General features: G+C 35.3%; 1 protein-coding gene across 2 annotated transcripts in view; it reads right to left on the reverse strand.

Moving 5' to 3' along the window:
• Nucleotides 1-5,143: 5,143 nt before the first annotated feature.
• Nucleotides 5,144-22,252, reverse strand: part of TMEM26 (transmembrane protein 26) — a 47,571-nt gene continuing 30,462 nt past the window's right edge. Inside the window, exons 5-6 of one of the 2 annotated variants that reach the window (XM_003903916.5) lie at nt 11,969-12,045; nt 5,144-9,250 (exon numbers count right to left, since the gene is read on the reverse strand). In XM_003903916.5, the coding sequence (XP_003903965.1) occupies nt 8,829-9,250; nt 11,969-12,045 (499 nt within the window). In that variant the 3' untranslated portion in view covers nt 5,144-8,828. The remainder of the gene's footprint in view (nt 9,251-11,968; nt 12,046-22,252) is intronic. The other variant, XM_021943428.2, reaches the window with a different exon arrangement.

The raw sequence follows: 22,252 nt of genomic DNA on the forward strand, positions 1-22,252 counted from the left end.
AAATGTTGAAGAGAAGCTTAGAACAAGGTTGGAAATGCAGATTTAATAGGGCATTTATAAGAGTGGAGTCACGGAGAGACAGATGAGCCCAAATGAACAAGATAGGGCTTGTAAATTTAGAAAGTAAAGGAATAAATAGACCCATGCAGATAGAAGGAGCCAATAATGAGGAACCAGGAGATGATGGTTCTCATATAACCATAGGAGTGGAGGTGACCACTATGTGTGTCAGCCCCTAGGAGGACTTTGCATTCCATCTGGAATCAAAATGAGAAGGAGCTTCTCTAGGGTGGGATTGGGGTGGGATAGGGGCATCTCAGGAAGAAACACCCGCAAATATGAAGTCCCAGAGACAGAAAGAAGGCTGGTGAATTCTGGGAATAGACAAAATTTCAATGCATCTGGAGTGCTGCGGTTATTACAGCAGAGTATAAAACATTACCTGCACCCTCAGATAGCTCACAGTCTGATGGGAGAGACAGACATAGCGGCGAATAATTCCAATACATTATGATACGCACAGGGATAGAGACAAGACAAGTATGAGTGCTATAAATGCATAGTAATAGAGGGGAGACATTCAGTTCTGGAAGTAGGAGGGTGTAATATTTTTCATAAACTTTCGGAACCTTTTATGAGGGATTTTGCCAAAGAGATGGTAAATAGTGAGTTGGAGATATTGCTAGAAAGGAGAATCTCTGGAAGGGGAAGGGATAAGACAATATATTTATAATATATTTATAAGCTGTTGGATTAGTAAACACAGATTAAATTGCATAGTTCAGCCAGATTCAAGATAGGATAAAACTTCTGGAGACAGTTGGCCTGTTGCTTCTCTTGCAGACTCTAGTCAAGGTTCATGGTAAGTGATCAATGCTATAGCTCGATATCCACATTGCCTTACCTGGCTTCCTTAGGATTGCTGCTTCAAAGGAAACCTACAAATTGGAGACCCAGGACTGAAGGACGTCTTTGCTGTCAGGACAGGGGATGTCTACACTCACTCACCTGGAGTTCCCAGAGGGCGCAGAACAATTTTTGCTTCTGGGATTGTTCTTTCTTCCCTAGCTATCAACTCTGGATGGAGAAATTAGGCCATCAGTAATGGAGTGGTGGCATCACTGAAAAAAGAATTATGCTTGTAAACACAGCAATGTAAAGGATAATGGCATGTTTAGGGGAATACAAGTAGTTTATTATGGTCTTACGGTGGCAGTTATATGTGTTGGGGGGCTGACTGCAGTAATGGGATACAAAGTTGAAGAATTAGGTTAGGGGCAAATTGTGAAAGTTCTTGAATTATTTTAGAGGGACTTTAGGTTTGATCTTATGGGCAGTGAGGCATCATGAAAGTGTTTTGAAGAGAAGTGATGTGATCAAATGTGCATTTTAGAACAGCCAGCACTGAATGCAGTTTGGAAGATTACTACGGAGGATTAAACCAGGAGGTTGGAAGACCAGTTGGGAAATAATTGCAATCACTGAGGGAAGAAATGATGTGATACCAAATTAAGATAGTAGTACTTGGAATAGAGAATGTAGGATAAAGATTGAGAGGAAGTATAAGCCGCATAACTGACAGAATTTAGGGATTACTTAGGAAGAAGGTATAAGAAAAAAGAAGCAAGGACCTAGGAAACATCTGGTTTTGGCGTGGGTGCCTTAGTGGCTGGAGATGCTACTAGTCATTGTTTGGAACACAGGAAAGGAGTAGATCAGGGGTTGAGTGTGGTAAGACATATATAATTTTATATATATATGTATAATTATATATATGTATAATTATATATATAAAACATATAATTAAATATATATAATTGAGTCTGTAATACTTGCAGAATATCCAGAGGAGATGGAAATCCAGGCATAGAGTCCAGGAAAGAAAAGAGTTTGGGGTTAGAGATACCAATAAAAATCACTAGTTACAGGAATTAGTTGAAACCAAAAGATCCAATGAAATAATTATAGCATTTGACCCAGCTGTTCGCTGCCACTTAGGTCATATGGGGACTCTTGCATAATAGAGAGAAATATTCTTTGCCAGAAGGTAGAAACAACCCCCAAGATCCCAGAGCCACAACCATCTGAATTCTTCAGCTATGCATTTGGCAGAAGCTGAACACCAGCATCCATAGAGAAAACATATTTTGTCTTGTAGATCCAATTTTCCTTGCCCAAAATTCTTAGTTTGGATACAAAGACTATACGATATTTGACATATGGCTGGTTTAGAAATGTTTGTTTTCCTCAATAAGTCGATCAGATTTGCATATGATCCATTTGATCACTTACCACAATCAGTGATAAATTTAGTAAATACTTGGCAAAAATCATAAAAGCTTACACACACAAATTAGATGGGCTGTGAATACAGACATGGAAACAGATGCAGATTCTTTCTGAAGTTTTCTCTGTCAGGGTTCCTTCACTTCTCAATCTCTTCTGGGGAAACCAGCATGACTGTGTCAATCAAAGTGAAATTTCTTGATGGTTTGTGTTGGTGACTCCATAAATGTCAGGAGTGTGGAAGTGTTAGACTGGCAGCTTCAAAGTAGTCTCCATAGTACTCATCAAGAAAGACCCAGTGCATCTTTTTGGTCAGTTTGATTTTTCTGTGCTCTTCTGTATCTATTCATTATTTCATTTCCCTAGTTTTAGACACTTCATAAGGCAAGCAGAATTTGATATGGTTTAAGGCCTTGATTTATCTAAAACTTCTCAAGATCATCCTTAGTTATAATGAGAAGGTCTTTATTTTCTTGGGTGGAAGTAAATGATGTGCTTTTACTCTATTTGCAAAATGATATCAAAGCATCTGTACATGGCAGTAGACTGAAGTCAAGCTCACAAGTAGGTGAGGTTTCCTTTGTTATAATTACTTTTCACATTACAAAATAATGCATAATTTTAAAAATTCAAGCTATCAAATATATAAGAATAGTTTTAAAAAGGAGGGAATATCCACGATCATTAGAAACTTGAACATCATTTCGTGTTTATTAGCCACTTGTGAAGGTGTGGATAACATTTACAAAAAGAGTAACATACTAACTTGTTTCGTATCCTTATTTTTACTTAACAGAATATTTAAGCTATTGTTTCCTATCAACGTCAATGCTATGGCTCTACTTCATTCTTTTAAAAAATAACATGGTATTATGTAGTATAGAGGTTACATTATTTAACCATGACTCTATTGATGGACATTATGCTGCAACTATAGAACATACTGAACAGTCTTATACCCACATTTTTGCACACACATAGCTACAGGATACGTTCTTAGAAGTGGAGTTGCTAGGTCAGATGATAAATGTGTTTTTTTCTGACTGCTGTTGCCAAATTGTCTTACAGAGGAGTTGTACCAATTTACACCCTCACTAACTATGAATAAGAATGCCTACTTTCCTTGTTCCCCTCTAATACAGCATTCTAAAGAACTTTTGGGTCTTTGCCAACCAACTAAGTGAAAAATGGTTACCCTGCAGTTGAGTCTGCATTTGAAAAATGGTATTTCATTGTGGTTTGATTTGCATTTCTTCAACTATTCCTTTTGCAGTTAATCATACACTTATGTCTTTTGCTCATTTTTTCAGTGATTTTTTTTTTCTTATTTGTAAGAACGGTTTGTTCATTAAGAAAACTAATGCATTGTTATATTTCTTGCAAACAAATTAACTCAGTTCATTGTTCAGCATTTGAATTTGCTTATGGCATTTTTACAATGCTAAAATTTTTAATTTTATGAGCTGAAATTTATGACTCTTCTATGGTGTCTCATTTCATATCATGCTCAAAAAGCATTCTCACCATCGCATTTATAAAAACAAAGTTTTCTGTGCTTATTTTATTTTAAATGTTTAGTTATTTAATCTACCTGGAAATGTTTTAGACATAAGGATTGAGGTAAGGATCTAATTTAATATTTTCCAAAACCTAAACCATTTATAATATTTTACCCCACCCATGATTTATCGTATATCAGAATCCCTTGTGTAGCTCCGTCTATTTATTAAACTTATTCTGTTCAGCTTTTTGGCCTGCTTATTCATATTCCAGAACCAAATTCTCTTGGTTATTGTAGTTGTATAATATATGTAAATATATTGAAATATCTCTCTCATTTTTCAACTTTCTTTTGGTATTTTCTAACTATTCTTTCATGCTTATTTTATCATGAAATCTTTAGAATCAACTTGGGCAGTCACAAAAAAATTAATATCTTGTTGATAGCATGATGAAGATTGTGCTACTTGATCTATTTATAGATCAATTTAGGGAAAATCGAAACTTTTAAAAAAAAAATCAAGGTTTCTTATGAATCCCCATAAAATAATGTCTTTCTTTTTGTTAAATTATTCATGTATGGCCCTCACAATCATTTTTAAGTTTTCTTCACATAGATCTTATACATTTCCCAAGTTTATTCCTATGTATTTTATAGATTTAGTTTATATTGCAAAGGAAATATCTTCAAGTATATATTCTATGTGATTTTGTATGTAGAAAAGCTATTGATTTTTGTGTGTGATTTCAGATTATCCTTAAGTTTCTTAGGTTTAATGTGTTTTCCTTGGATGTTCGAGACTCAGTCTTCTATGAATAAATGATAAATTTGGCTCCTTCTTTCCAATTTCTATACCTCTCATTTCTCTTGTCTGATTTCTCTGACTCCTTTCTCCAGAAAAGAAAATAAGAGTGATGTATTTATGATAGCTTTTGCCACTGAGAAACATTAAGCTTTTATGTAGGAAAAATCTGTCAATTCTTCTGTAGCTTCTGAGTTTCATGTCTTGTTTCAGAAGATCGTTCCCATCCCCCAAAGGCTAAAGACAGACTGCATATTTTCTTCTAATATTTATAGTTTTCATTTTACATTTACATCTTTAATCCATCTGGAATTTATTTCTATATATTGCAGGAGATAAAAATCTAACTTTATTTTTTCCAGATGGATTGCAAAATTTCCCAACATCATTTGTAAAATTGGTCAGCCTTTCCTCACTGGTTTGAAATGCCACTTTAATCATATTCTAAATAGATCAGTTTTATTTTTTAAACCAGAGCTTAAAAACCATAAAGGAAATGAATTGCAGTAGAGAACAAAGACATGAAAAACCAGCAAAAAAAATCCACATTAAGATAAAGTTGTGCACACACTATTTAATGCATATAATAAAATACAAAGGCCACTGATAGCAAAATAGTATAAATATGAATACTGCAGAGAAAATATTCTTAAATGGTATTCTAGTAAGAGTCAGAGGATGAAATAGATACACATAAAATACAAGACCATAGCAGTTAATTATTCAAACATTGTTTAAAGTTACTCCCTGCATATGGAAACTTATTTGAAGCCTCAAAGCTGTAAACATCCTCCAGCTGCCTAGTTTAACCCCAAATCAGATGTTTCTGAGAGCAAATCAGAATGTCCAGTAAGTAAAAAGCAAAGTCTGAAATTAGAAAAAAAAATAACAATCCCCTTTTTTTCTTGTAATTCAAGACTGTTTGGTTTTTCATTTGCGTCGCTGTAGTATACATCACCATCCCTCTTTCTTGGCATTGGAGGAGGGCTACAGTGGACAGATGCCTGGCATTTGCAATTCTTTCTCTCTTTTAACAGGAAAAGTTGGTTAAGAATTATCAAGAATCAAATGCCAAACATTATTACATTCAACTCTGAAAGATGCATAGAAATCTTAAAGCATGTGCACCTACAAATGCATGCCTTTCCAGAGCTTTGAAAATGTTCAATTAAATAATGAGTTTAATGAGTTAGCAATTAGTATTATAATAGTGAACCCTGATATTCCTTGGCCATATCTATATGGTTCTATGAGGCCTGAAGTGCTATTTGTTAGTGACTACAACACAGCCAAGAGAAAATTTGTATCAGACTCTTCACTGGAAGATTATAAAGAATATTATTGGCCAATTCAAAATTTTAGTTTATTATGCTGTTGAAACAGCTCAAATTAAAATTAAAAGAATAATCAAAGATAAGGATAGTTTACTACTATTACTATGTCAAGTCATGTCCTCTGAGAGTCGTCCAGTAAGGGCAAAGGAAACCCACAAGATGATGGTGAGGTGTGTTTACGCACAGTATCATTGAAACATGCACATTGTGTTTTCTTTCACAAGTGGAATGACATGTTTTTAGGAAGGACATTTGACTGAGCTTTAATCAAGCATTAAATAACAACTATGGCAATAATAATAACAGCACCAACAACCTCAAATAAGCCACTTTCTTCAGGGGTCGGGGACTGACCTGCTGTGTGTCTGGGGGAGGGGTTATGATAGAGAGGATGGCTTGCATCACATTATACAGGTGTTGTGAGTCAGTTATCTTATTACAAATAAAATGTAAACAAGTCCCAGGGTGTCCACACATGGGAGGTAATGGATGTTCTAGCCACTTTATAACAAACACTTCGATGTTTTGAAACATTACAGTATTTAGCAGTCTACATTAAAAACGACAATTAACTGAATAAATTTATAATATTTAATCAGGAGTCTTAGGAATGGCTAATATATAACCTAGGTTTAGAACTTTCTTTCAAATAAACTAAGCAAATGCAGATTGTTTTTTCCTACTATAAAAGCAGCCAGTCTAAGAGAGTGGGAGTACTGGCAGCTAGGTTAACAAATGCTGCCCCAAGCAGATTTTCCTGGAAAACCTTGCAGAACCTGGGTCTATTTTTGCCACTATTATTTGCCAAGATGGTCCTGGGTGCTCTTTGACTTCCTGACCCTCTAAATAAAGCTAGACTTTGGACAGGCTTTTTATTTCTCAAGCCCACGAGGAGTGCTAATTACAAAATACTTTAATTTAAACACTAGAAACTCATTCACGAAGCCAAGCCAAGTCTGAGATTTGAAAGCATTTAAAAATATCCTTGCAACAGCCGTACTACTTTATACTTTATCTATTTTTAGGGCCTCAGTGTTTGTTTTGCTGGAAGAAAAAAATTAAAACATGAAAAGTATGCCATGAGCAAATCTGCAATAATAAGCAGCACATACATGTTGTGGAAGAAAATATTCAACATAAAGCAGTCAACATAAAAACAGATTCTGCTGAGGCATTTTTATAAATAGCAGTTATTATTTTGCTTTCAACTGCTGAGCACTTTAAATAACATGCCCTTAAAAGTTGTCAAGTGCTTTACTTCATATACATATAATTTCTTGATCTTAACTTTCATAAAATTATTATGGAAAATCATAAATGTATTCCATTAGTTCCATGTGTCATTTTATAGTCATTATATTGTTAAAATTAGAAGCACAAGGAAGAAAGAAATAAAAACATATGACAATGGCGCTGAAGAAGCCATTTACGAGAAAATATGCATGACTCTGTATAAAAACAGAATTTGTGTATAAAAGTTTGTAGAAAATGTTTCTAATAGGTATCATCTCACCCAGAGAGTTACAGATAAAATTGTCCCAACTGGTTGTCATACCAAATTAAGGGCATACCCCACCTTAAATGTCCCTTTGAATTCTCGAGTATACTAATCCAGGGGAATTAGGTTTTGAACCTAAAAGAACAGTTTTGGAACTGCTTGCATCATGTAATTACTGCTATACACCCGAGCAAATTTTCACAGTGTATCTTTAAAAGCAAAAATCACTTTAAAAGGTTCTGAATCACCTCCATCTGGAAAGTATAGAGGTATGTAAAGGAAAAGTATGACTATTTCAATACTGGGAAAATGAAGTCTTAATACAAGAAAATAAAGTGAATTGCCTGATTCCCACAACGGGGTAGCACATTCCGACTCCCGTCACTCCACAAGGGCTGTTGGCCCTGGGTGGGGCTGATGCAAGCCTCCATCACCATGTTCCCTGAGACCAAAGGCCGCCTCCAATAGTGGCGGTTCAGAGAAGCTGCAGCTTTGTTCGCTACTGCTGGCAGACACCAGAAACCATGGTAACACTTACAGGGCCCGAAACACCTTTATTCACCGCTTCAGAGCTTCCCTGCATCAGCCCACGTGATTCAGCTTGGCAATATAGAAAATGGTAAAGTAGGGTTCAGAAAAATACTGACGAACAGTGCAAATCATGTCCAGAGTAGAAATTGTGACTTTGCTAGCATTTCACCAGTATTTCCTGCCTTGCAACCAGTAGATATGTAACCAAAATGACTTGCTGTGAATTTTGTAGCACCCAAGCCAAAAGCAATAAAATCTGTGTAAGAGCATACGCGCCATGGCAGAATGCAACATCAGCCCAGAAAAATGATTTTCCTGGAAAGGCCTGTGCAGCGATGAATAAGGCTCTCTATGATACGGAAGCTGGGCAGAGATTTTCGCTGCTTCCAGCCCACAGTGAGGTAATTTTAAAGGCACTTTTCCCTTCATTTGTTCTGCATTCACTGAATGTACATTTTTTGATGTCAGAGGGACATTGCAGAAAAGATCAGACGAAATAGTCTGACAATGGAGCCAAAGTTCAAAGCTTCTCTATTTTCAGGTAACAGCCGCGACAGTTCGTCTGCACTAAATCTTTCGAGGGCATGTCACTGTAACCCCTTCCACAGCTTTTCAAACAGTTCAAGACAAACAAATCACTTAGTCGTTGAACAACTATAACATCTGATACCATCACACAGAAGTTGTAGCAATAGTCACTAATCAAAGTTCCTTCTATTCAGTTGAAAAAAGAAAATTCCTCAGCTTTGGTTTAAGATCACCTTTTTATGCTGTTCTTTTGAAATTTATATGCCAAGGCTGGGGGAGAAGAAGGATCCTCCCTATAAGAAGAACCAGGGAGTCAGGTTCTAGCCGCAGACCCCTGTCAATCAATAACTAAGGGGTGGGTTGGGAATCGTCGGTGACTGGGGAGCCCCGCAAAGGAATAGCCAGGCCCTCCTTAGACTCGCTCTGCCAGTCCCGCGGAGAGGACCCACTCTCAGAGGTCTGTCCCCGGCAACCATGTTCTCCTTTCGGGCCTTCTGACTGACTTCTCAATGAAGCACGGACTGCCAATGCCAGCACCACCAAGCGGTAGAGTTGCAACACCACCACGAGGAAGTTCTTCACTGCAAAGAACACCAGCATCTGATTGATCACTTTGAAATAGGTCATCAGTATGAGACGCACCACAAGGAAGGGGCCATCTTGTATGAAGACGCTGATTCCGATGTTCCACAGATCCGCACTGTACTGGCAAAAGAACAGGCTGGGGAATCCCCTCTCTGTCACAGACACGGGGCAAACGACGTTCTGTACTGAAAACACAGGACAGACTAGTTACTATCTCTCTTGGAAGTGTAGACATATAAGACAATGACATGGGGACAAGTCATTAACAATGGGGACTGTGCTAGTAATAATTCTGTGAATACAGAATGGAAATGAAATGGAATGATCCCGTGATTTAATTCCGAGTGGAACAAGTGAAAACACCTTGCCCTGTGACTTGCATCCAAATAGAAAATGTAAGATCATCTAGTCCTCAACCTGGGCAAAGCACCACATGAAATAGATTCTAGGAGCCAGGCATGGTTACAAGTGCTCATAGCTCAAGCTCCTTGTGAGGCTGAAGCTGCACCACAGGGGGGGAATAAAAAATAAAGGAAGCTGCCATTGTGATCCTGGGATCCACAGTGTAAGGAAGACTCACAGTTACATGCTCACAGCCTCAAGTCAGAGAGCATGACTGCCTCATTTTCCAGCAGTGAGTTGCTGGTGGGGTCACTAAGCCTTCCCGGGCCACAGTTTCTTCCTTTGAAAACTGGGATAACAATCATATCAGTGAGGAGAGGGGTCCCTATTCATTGGCTCATTTTGTTTCCATTAGAATAACAGCCCTGCCTCCTGTCCACTTTTTCCCTGTCCACGTGATCTTCCCGTTAGGATCACGAATGATTTGCTTGATCGATAAGCTTGAGAAACGGAGCAAAGTGTACGTGGCTCTGATCATTCTATATACTCTTTTTAGGATCTACCTGTTTGTTGGTTTACACACTCAAGCATGTGTGCAAACTGTGCTGTGAAAATTCAAGTGCTTATATTCAAATTCAAACTTAATTCATATTAAACATATTTTTCAAATGATGGAGGAAAAAAACCTGAATAAATGCCATTGTTATTTTATTTTGTCCTAATTCCTTGTGCTTTGTTTCACAGTTTACAAGAAAGACTGGATATAATTACTGATTTTCCAGTTAAACAAAAGGAGGTCCAATCAACAGAAGAACCTTTTGTCTTAATTTCTCAAATGCAAATTTAATTCAGGGTCAAGGGCAGAAAATAATCCTTTTATAATAATGAAGCCTTCCATTTGGAGTTTTCAAACAAAGAATGCCATCGTCTACTGGAGCCTGCAAATATTATGAAGCTGCTTTGATATGGATAAACATAATGTACTATTTGTTGGAAAATACAATAATGATTTAGTCAGAAGTAACATTTGGTCTTTGTTTTTCAAACAGCTGCATAACATTATCACCCCTGAAAGTTTACAAAATGTCTTTCTTAAATACAAATTTTCTTAGCAAGGCAACAAACCACAAGATATGGGAGGGTGAGGATTGGCAGGGTGAAAGAGAAAAGAGAAACCAAGGTTATATCAATGGTAGCCTTTCCTAAGAAATGAGGGCCAGGAAATGGCTCCCAAAGGACCTTCTAAAGGTATTAACTCAATATCTAATGTGATGGCACCTAATATTCTATAAGTGGATACCAACTGGACCAATGAGTCCAGACCATACCTTTCAGGGCTCATTATGACAAAAATCTGTGTGTGTGTGTGTTATTAGCATAGATTTGTTTGTAATTATTAATAAGTGATTCCATTTTTGGTATTCCTTAAAAGCTACAGCAAGTTTTCCCATCTATTTCAAATTGTTAATAATTTCAACAAGTGGATGCTATGTTTAAAATGGCCTCAGACCTCTGAGTCTACAAAAGTGAACCAAAAAAGGAGAAAAAAGTTAAATATCCCTGTCCTAAGGATTAATTCTAATCCTGAGGCCAGCAAGTAAGGTGTCATAAATAAACAAGTTGGACTAAGGAAAATGTAATTATTAATTTCTAGAATTTCTTTGGAGTAAAGTGACATTCAGGAGAATTCTCAAATCAAAATTCTAGGGTTCCAAGAAGTTTTCAGATGACTCCAGATCAACAATGCTCAATTGAACTTTCTGTGATGGTAGAAGTGTCCCATATTACTGCTGTCCAATATGGTAGCCATTTGTGGCAACTGCGCAGTTGAAATGTGGCTAGTATGACTGAGGAATTGGACTTTTAATGTTTTACATTTTTAATTAATTTCAGTTTAAAGAGCCATGTGTGGTTGGTGGTCCCCTGTTGGACAATGAAGCCCTAGATTATTGCTAGTATGAAATGCCTGGGAAACAGATTACTTCTTGCAAAATCTTAGGGATTTATGTTTTTATTAAAATAAGACCAATGGGATTCCAAGGACCACCAATGAGGACAATTTTAACTGCTCCTATGCCTTCCGAAGTTCTAATACATGGGTCTGGAAAAAGAATGAAAATTACTTCTTATAAATAATAAGAGATAAAACATTTATGGCAGCAACTTGCTAAGCAAAGTGTATATTACTGAGTCATGACAAGAATCTTCAATCCTAGTGACTATGATTATCATCCCTATTTCATGGATGAAAGAAAGCTGAGACACAGAGGTATCACCTGGTTTGCAGGAGGTCTTATAAATCATAACTGATGGAACTGTTGTTTGAAGTAAATATAATGCTGTGCAATTATCTGCTCTGCTATCTTAAGCTTACCATGTACCACAGTGGATCCACTCTTCTTGGCTTACTAAGTTTCAATCTACTTTCCTTCTAAGCTGAACTAGAACTAACACTGGGATATAGACATGATAATCCTTTCACTTGCCTTCTTAGTTTTAGTATAATTGATAATCAAGAGGTGTAATTTTCTGGTTTTTTGCACAAACATCAGGATACTTACCTGCCAGGTCAAGTGGAAACTGCAGCATGCTCCAAGTCCATATAACAAGGATGGCATAGACTAGTGCAGGGCTATTCCTAGAATACAGACAAAATTTTAAATTTGTAATAAAAAGTATGATCACACGCAGAAGAGAAAAATCTTCTCAGCCCATGTTTTTAGTATATTCCTAATAAACCTCTTGTGGCCAAAATATCTTGGTGATTTAATATATCAAGGAAAAAAATCCTTACCTGATAATAATGGAATAATGAAGAAGTGAAAAATAAGTAATCTGAGACTTAAAACCCAACATATGCATGAATTATGACAAAACCTTTGGTCCCATATTGCTGTCTTTAGTTTTATAAAATTATGGAAATATTATGGGAGAGAAATGATAGGGAGGAAAATATAGATATTGACATGGATATTCAAATGACTGATTTCAAGGAATGTCAGCAGGGGAATTAATAATTATTCTAAGAAACCAGGGATCTAATTGAAAAGACATTTCAAAAGAGCTAAATGATGCTTAAACACTAAAAGCTCAACATTGAAAGAAAATTGTCATTAGACAGGAAAAAGGTGAGGAGATAAATCCAATAAACAAAGATTTATACCAGATAGGAGGACGTAAGGCAAGTAATAAGCCTGTTTCATTCACCACTGTATCCTTAGTGCCTAGAACAGGGCTTGATGGATACAACATATATTTGTGGAAGGAATGGTTAAATGCACTAAAGAAGGGTCTATATTCAGACAAATATAGAAATGTCTTAGACCTAGGAAAATGGTCATGAAGGCTAAAATCAGAAAGAATAGAAACGCAAAGGATATTAAAAAGGGTCACATTTATTTTTAGCAAAGATAGAAAGGAAGTCATCAATTTGAGCTTGGTGGCATAATAATAGATTTTGTTTCCATCTTCTGTCAAAAGAGATTTTCAGATTGAAGAGGTCTGAAAAGCATTAAAGATGAGTAATTGAAACCAAAATAAATGAGGTGATTGTAAGGGATATCTTTAAATGCTTCAAGTGTAGAGGCATTAAATGCAAAATTAAATCTCAAAACTCTGAGAGAATTTGTAAATGAGATTTCTAAACCATCATTATCTGTCTTAGCAGTTAATGGTGGAGACAAGGTTGGTGATAAAAAAATAAAGTCTCAACTTTCAAAATGAAACAGAAATATGTCTAAAAGTACAAAAGGCACATTTATTATTAATCTCTGGTTAGATTATATAGATGATTCTTTGAAAGATTTCTGAGAGCCCTTTTAGAAGAAGACAGTTATTACGAAGCATCAGCACAGGTTCTCTGAGAAAAATTGCACTCAACTAAACTTAGTTCTTCCTTTGAAAAAAATATAGTTAGGATTACCAAGCAGGTAATGTTATGTAAATCGATGACAGACATTCAGATTAAAACAAGGCTTCTGAAAAAGTCTCCCATAGTGTTCTCATTAACAAAATTAACAAATATTCCAGGTGTGAATACTGTTAGGTAGATTCCTGTGTAAATGGCTCCCCACAGGGGGACTCTCCACTGGGTTGCTGAAGGCTGTGCTTTTGATTCTTTTCTACTTCACATTTTATCATGACTTGGTTGACATTGATGGAAGGCTTCTCATATGCACATATGGCATGGAGCGTGGATAGAAAACCAGTACCCTGGAAGACACAATCAGGATTCCAAAAGAGGTAACTAGATGACCTAGATTAGAATAGAATTGGAAAGAAGAGATAGCATTTCACAGCAGTAGCCATAAAACAGGGCTCAAAGATTTTCCCTTACTATTATCTAATTATGAGTCCACAGTATGACATGATTTATGATTTACCAAAATCAAATAAACTCATAGGTTGCTTCACAAGAAATATAAAGCCTAAAATTTTAAGTGGAAATGCCTTGGGAATGCAGACTATAACTTTTCTCTCTTTACACGGTCAATGTCTATACACAATAGATCTTCAATAAGTGCCTGAATTTTTAAATAATATTATGGACAGTTTCTGATTTCAGACATCCATGCCAGGCAGTTTTCTAAATGCTTAACTCTATGTTCATACTTAATTCTCGTACCAGCTCAACAAAGTAGACACAATTGTTATCTTGTTATTTTATCAAGGAGGTAAAAGAGAGTTGAGGAAATGTGTCCAAAATAATGTAGTTATGAATGTTGAGAGCAGAAATCAAAACTAGACAGCTGATTTCAGCATTTACTCCTTTGATCATTACATTATATTATTTCCATGAATGAAATGGAAACTTTTAGCTCTGCTCTATTCTACAATGTTCAGAACATACCTGAAATATTATGTGTGGTGCTTAATGTATTAGAAGAAACATTTATAAAGTTTCTTGTACCAAAGGGGAAGAACCAGAATGGTAAAGAATTCAGAGTCATGATCTATGTGAGATAGTTCCAGAAACTGAAAACTAGAGAAAATTCCTTAGAAGTTTTATTTCCTATGTTTAAGGACTATAATGTGGAAAAGGAATGAAACATTTCTTTTGACTTGAGATGGCCAATTCAGGCTCAAAGGATTTCAGTTGCAACTGTGAGAATTCAAATTTCATCCTAATAGAGGAAAGTAGTTTCTAATAATATTACCTCAAAATAGAACAAGTTGCCACTTGGGGTTAGTATTTCTTCTATTAGTGTAATTTTTCAACAGAGCTTGCAGAAAAAGTTGTTGAGGATATTTTGGCGAGGTTTTTTCAACAGATGCAAACGAAATTTTTCACAACATCTTTTGAAGTTTCATCTAATCCCAAACTTCAATAATTCTTCCAAAAACTATGTGCAATTTGCCTGCAAGGCAGTAGAAAGCAGTAGCAAAGCAGGGGGCTGTGGTGCCAAGTGACCAGAGTTCTAACACCAACTCCAACTCTCATTAAAGAAATAGGATGTGAGACTCTAATTCCAGATTGATCAGTTATTAGTTATATGAATATGAGTAACTAGTTTAACATCTGTATGCTTTAGTTTACCCATTTACATTATGAGGAAGACAATAATAATAATTGGATTATATAATAATTTTATTCAGTATATTATTTAAGCATGTTAAACATATAAAGCTCTTAGAACAGCATGTGACACAAGCTATTATAGTAGATCACTACAAATTAGTTATTTTTGGTTTCATGTCATCTTGAGACTTTATTTGCCTCTCCTGACATGTTTTTGCTTATAAAATGGTGATAATAAGAATATTTACATCATAGTGTGAATGTAAATGCAAAATAACTTACTGAATTAAAGCATTTAAGACTTCTTAGCACACAACAAGTGATAAATAAACATTACATAATTGTAGCAGTAGTAATTTTACTAGTATGTCAGTATGCTTCTTAAAATCTTTGTATATTATTCATCATCCTACAAAATAGGGATAAATGATATACTAACCCTAGCCCTACATAAATTCAACTTTAACCATGCAATAATGAATGCACATTTTTGCATATGCATATATTATCTATGCACACACAAAATATGGAAGAATGTGGGTGTTGAAAAACATACCAGTAAAATTATCAAACACAATTTTGGAAAAGTAGGTCAGAAAATTTTTAAAGCAGGCAAATATGAATTATTAGATCAGACAGTAAAAATTCTCAGGAAGGTTAAATGTTAGAATGTAAATAAATCATGGAGATTAATGGCAAACACTCAAGATCTGCAAAGGAATTTTGGGTGGATTTATTCACCACTGTCCCATGTGTATAATCTGCCTTCACAAATGTCAACTGAGAAGCATGTAAGGAGACAATGAACTTGATTCAGAGAGAGACAAAAAAACTTGGGAAGTTTAATTATTAACATTAGTATCACTTTTCTATTTGAAAAACTAGTAAGATAAAAGACTGGCATTTGGTGTATCAGCACACCCAATCTGGTGGTTAAAAATAAAAATAAAAAGTCATATTTTGCCAATTTGCTTAGCTATTTCTTTTTCTAAAAAAATTTTTATTATACTTTAAGTTCTAGGGTACATGTGCACAATGTGCAGGTTAGTTACATATGCATACATGTGCCACGTTGGTGTGCTGCACCCATTAACTCATCATTTACATTAGGTATATCTCCTAATGCTATCCCTCCTCCCTCCCCCCACCCCATGACAGGCCCCGGTGTATGATGTTCTCTTTCCTGTGTCCAAGTGTTCTCATTGTTCAATTCCCACCTATGAGTGAGAACATGCGGTGTTTGGTTTTCTGTTCTTGCAATAGTTTGCTGAGAATGATGGTTTCCAGCTGACTGTAAACTAGTTCAACCATTGTGGAAGACAGTGTGGCAATTCCTCAAGGATCTAGAACTAGAAATACCATTTGACCCAGCCATCCCATTAGTGGGCATACCCCCAAAGGATTATAAATCATGCTGCTATAAAGACACGTGCACATGTATGTTTATTGCAGCACTATTCACAATAGCAAAGACTTGGAACCAACCCAAATGTCCATCAATGACAGACTGGATGAAGAAAATGTGGCACATATACACCATGGAATACTATGCAGCCATAAAAAAGGATGAGTTCATGTCCTTTGTAGGGGCTATTTCTTTTTGGAAGTGTAAATATTCCTGTAGAAAAGAGACAATCAGCAGATAGAATTCATCTAGTTTTTTTTTTTTTTTTTAAAGAAAATGACAAATACCATCAGAAAAGGAAAAAATGATAGAAAGGAAGAAAAAAATGAAGTATTAACCTATCCTAGAAGAAATATTTCACCATTTCTTCCAGGTGAAAGACAGATTAGCCTCAACTCTGCAAAATAAAAGTAAAACACAATGTAAACATAAGAAGAGTCTCCTTTGTATGGTCAAGTATTCACAGGGAAATGTTAGTAATGCTGTGAGAATAGAATTCTTTTTAATACATGATTTATTAATGTGTTGGGGGAAAAAAAAGACTGCACAAAGTGATCTCCAAAGGTGTAAATGGCCAGGGAACTCTCCGTGGCAATGATGTTGAAATTCTGACTTGTGAAAATGTTGGAAGGTGGCTGTAGTGAAATGAAAAGGTCAGCAAATAATTTCCCCAACAAACATGTATAATATTAAGAAATTGTCAAAAAACAACCATCAGGGCTCTGAAAATCAACCAAAGTCAAACAACAAATTAAGTAACATTTATTCATGAAAAGTTGACCAAGCTTCAGGTAAGAACAGTGAGAATCTGAAGGATTCTTACCCACAGATACTCATTCCCCTATCCCCAGCTTGGCTATTTTTTTTTTTTTAACTGTACTGAATGAAGTTAAACAGATGAGGAAGAATTTATTCAAGACTATTGAAATACAAGAGAAAGATTAAACTCAACTCTGCTAAAACAAAAAGTAGGAGAGTTTTCAACAACTGGGGTGACCTACTGGAAAAGTACTGGAGAATGTTAGGATGGAGGTTGGTCAATTTGATTAGGCCACTTGTGTTTGGTAATTGGCACTTTTCAAAGTTAGGATCCTACACTCTCACAGAGGCTGGGAGATAGGGGCTCCATCTTTCTTTAAGACTGCATTTTAAATAGATGGCTCCCAGGTCCTTGAGAAAGATATTGTTGGTTTGCAAACCGGCAAGAGGCTGGGAAATTTACATTTCAAAGAGGCAGAAACAGAATTTATGATATCAAGTTTCTTAACGTAAATGCTGTATGAAAAGATAAATTAGGGACTTATAGTCAGAAAAAAAAAATCTAAGTTAATTCAAGTTATGGGAATGCTAACACCATATTGACCAGTTAAAGTGGTAATTTTACCAGTGATGGCTTTGGAGTGGAGTATGAAATCTCACACTCAGTGGTGTGGTCAATAGAAGTAACAAATTTGATTGGAAATATTTTAAAAATATGTAGCTTGTTACTTTGAGACTGCAATCCCATTTGGAGTGTAATGAACTAACTTTAAATTTAATAGAGAGATTCTTAAAATGAGAGCTATAGAAGGGCTAGATGAGTACTCCTGTAGGCCTGGCTGACTGAAAAACTGCAGGCATGTTCAGGGAAGGCCAAAGAGGGCCCAGTGGGAATCAAAAGCTGAGGCAGACATGAAAACATCTTGAACTGTAAATGTGCTATCTGCTCCATGCACAGATCATCAAAGAATGGAAGTCATAAGGGCTCACAGTATTTGATTCCAATCTGCCCAAGTTATTGACTGACCAAAAACGTAGCTATAGGTGTGACCACTAAGATGTCGAACTAAAAATAAAACTAGGTACTTTTAAAAATCTGAGACATCAGTGACTACAATCCAAGGAGAGATACATTCCTCCAATTAAGAAAACAGATGCAACAAAATGAGAAGCCTCAGCTGGTGGCAGTGGTGGGGAGCCTGAAGATAACATATTGTTAGAATATATTATCCAAAATGCCCAGTTCTTAACAAAGGAAGTATGTGATAAATAAAAGAAAAAAATCCAGAAACATCTAACTTACAATTAAGAGGGAAAACACAACAGTAGAAACTGTCTCTACTGAGGTCCAGACATTGGAGTTAGCAGAAAAATATTTCAAAGCAACTATTATAAATATGTTCAAAGAATGAAAGACAACTAAGTTTGATTGGTTAAAGAAAAGTCTCATGGCAATGACTCAACAAGTGAGTAAATAAAGATACAGAAACTATGAAAATGATTAAATAGAAACTCTAGAATTGAAAATACGCAAACTAAAGTGAAAATTTCAATAACCTCTACAATTGGACTCTACATCTGGATTTGAGATGGCAGAAAAAAAGAATCAGTGACCTAGAAGATAGATCAATAAAAATTATCTAATCTGAAAGACACAGAGTGAAAAAAGATTGAAGAAAAAACAGCAGAGCTTCAGAGACCTGTGGAACACAGTCAGTCATATATATTTTTAATAGGAAACCCAGAAGAAGAAAGATATAAAAGAGAGGAGAAAATATTTAGAGAAATAGTGGCTGAAAATCTTGAGGAAAAACATTTACAGGTATAAGAAGATCAATAAAGCCCTAGAATAAGTAGAAGCAAAGATCCACACTTAGACATATCTCAAACTACAAAAAGCGAAAGAGGAAAAGAAAACATCAAGAGAAAATTGAGTCATGATGTACAGAGTAACAACAAATAAGTACAGTTGACCTTCGAGCAAAGGGGGGGTTAGTTAGGAGAACTGACCTCCCCACACACAGTTGAAAATCTGTGTATAATTTTGACTTTTCCAAAACTTAACTACTAATAGCATACTGCTGACTGGAAGTAATATCAATAACATAAACAGTCAATTAACACATATTTTATATGTTACATGTATTACACACTATATTTTTATAATAAAGTAAGCTACAGAAAAGAAAATGTTGTTTAGAAAATCAAAAGGAAGAGGAAATGTATTTACTATTCATTAGTAGAACTGAATCATCATAAAGCTCTGCATCCTCATTATCTTCACATTGAGTTGGCTGAGAAGGAGGAAGAAGAAGAGAGGCTGGCTGGTCTTGCTATCTCTGGGGTGGAAGAGGTGGAGGAGGTGGAGGAGGTGAAAGGAGAGGCCAGAGAGGCAGGCACACCCAATGTAAGTTTTATTTTTTAAAAATCTGCATATAAATTGACCCACACAGTTCATACTCATGTTGTTTGAAGGTCAACTATAATGGCTAACACTGATCAGAAACAATGAAGGCCAGTAGACAGTGAAATTATATATATGTGTATATATGTAAAATGGTGGATCTTTGTTTTTACTTATTATATGGTTTCGTTGATCTTCTTACACCCTTAAACTATGTTTTTCCTCAAATTATATATATATGAAAACCGTGTCAACCAATAATTCTTTATATAGCAAAACTATTCTTTAAACATGAAGGCAAAATAAGAACATTTTCAGATTAAAAAAAAAAAAACTTGGAGTATTTTTTACCACAGATTTGCCTTAGGAGAAACACTAAATAAAGTCTTTCAGGTTGAAAGGAAATTACACCACATAGTAACTGAAATACACATGGAGAAATGAAGTGCATGAAAATGATAAATGTATGGGAAATTAAAAGGAACATATAAATATACAGTTATAGAGACATTTTCTAATATCTTTTTAAAACATTAAAAGATTATATAGAACACTAATTATAACACTGGATTATTCGATTTATAACATACAAAGATATAATATATTTATAAAAACAATAGCAAAAAGGAAGAGGAGGAAACAGAGTTATCAGTAATGGAGCAAGTGGGGCAACAGTGCTATGACCAAATGGAGCCATATTGTTAGGCTTTATCAGAATTAAGTTAGTTTTACCCTATAATAGAGTGTAAAATTTTTAAATGTATATTTTAATCCCTAGAGCATCTACTAATAAAATAATTCAAAAAATGTATACAGAAATTAACATCATTGACTTAAAAATGCTCGTATAACCACCCCCACCAGAAAAACAAAACAGTAAAGGAGTAACACAGAAATAAAAAGGATGTGAGACATAGAAAAAAAACAAATAGTAAAATGGCAGCTATAAATCTAATCATATCGATAATTACATTAAATATTAATGGTCTAAACACAGTGTACCAGCTTCAATAGTGTCCCTTAAAATTCCATGTCTACCCGAGTCTCAGACTGTGACCTTGTTTAGAAATAGGGTCTTTGCAGATGTAATCAAGTTAAGATGAGGTCATATGGATTAGGGTGGGCCCTAATCCAATGACTAGTGTCTTTATAAAAAAAGGAAAATTTGGAGACACAGACAGACACACTGGGGTGAATGCCATGTGAAGAAAGAGGGAGAAATTGGAGTGATATATCAACAAACAACAGGACACCAAGAGTTGCTAGCAGCCACCAGAAACTAGGAGAGAAACATGAAGCAGATTCTTCTTCAGAGCCTCCAATAGGAACCAGCACCTTGATTTTGGATTCCTAGCATCTGGAACTGTGAGAGAAGAAATTTCTGTTGTTTTAAGCCACCATATTTGTGGTATTTTGCTATAATAGCCCTAGTAAACTAATGTAAACTTAAATCAAAAGACAAAAACTGTACTCAACTGGGGAGGAAAATGCAGGATCCAACTGTAAGCTGTTTATAAGGGACAGAATGTAGATACATATATGCATATAATTTGAAAGTAAAAGAATAAGAAAAGATATCCCTATGCCAACATAAGAAAGCTGGAGTGCCTATATTTGTAGGAGACAAAATTGACTTTCAGAAAAGAAATATTACTAAAGAAAAAGTGATCATTCATGACAAAATGTTACTACATTGGAAAGATGTTAACAATTCAATTTTGCACACCTACATACACAGCCCCAAAATATATTAAGCAAAAACTGACAGTATTTGAAAGAGAAACAGACATTCCAACAATTAGAATGAAAGATTTCAGTGTTCTACTTTCAGGAATCAATAGAACAACTAGACACAAAATCAGTAAGGATGCAGAAGACTTGAACAACGCTATCAACCAAGGTGATGTAACTAACATTTTATAGAACACTCCACCCAACACCAAGTACAGACACATTCTTCTCAAGTACACATGGATCTCCAGATAGGCCATACAATAGACCATAAAGTAAGTCTCCATAAATTTAAAAATACTGAAACAATTTAAAGTAGATCCTCAGATGAAAGTAGAATTAAAGCAGAAAACAACAACAACAAAAAGTCTAAGGGATCCCCATATATTTAGAAGTTAAACAGCCAACTTCTAAACAACCCATATAAAAAGAATGCCAGAATAAATTGGAAAATATTTTGAACTGCATTAAGCAACAAAAAAAAACATATCAAATTTATGGGGAACTAGCAAAGCAGTGCTTACAGGAAAATTCATACTTTAAATGTCTATAGTAGAAAAGATGTAAGGTCTCAAATATAGTAGAAAATATGAAAGGTCAGTAATCAAAGTTTCCATCTGAAGAAATTAGAAAAAAAAAAAGAAGAGCAAATTAAATCCAAAGCAAGCATAAGGAAGGAAAAATTAAACATCAGAACAGAAACCCATGAGGTGGAAAACAGAATAACAATAGAGAAAATCAATAAAACCAAAGGCTGGTTATGTTTAAATATCAACAAAATCAATAAACCTGATCAAACCAAAAAAGTAAACATCAGCCCCTCCCCTCACCCCCTAAAAAAATAAGAGAGAAGGCAGAAATTGCTAAACTCAAGAATGAAAAAGGAGGGTACCACAACTCAGTCCACAGAAATTAACACATATATAGTAGATATTATGGACAATTTTATGACAATTTTTATGACAAAAATCTACAACTTAGACAAAATAGAAAAATTCCTAGAAAGGAAAATGTAACCAAAACTGATT

The sequence above is a fragment of the Papio anubis genome, chromosome 11, assembly GCF_008728515.1.
Source record: "Papio anubis isolate 15944 chromosome 11, Panubis1.0, whole genome shotgun sequence".
Lineage (NCBI taxonomy): Eukaryota > Metazoa > Chordata > Mammalia > Primates > Cercopithecidae > Papio > Papio anubis.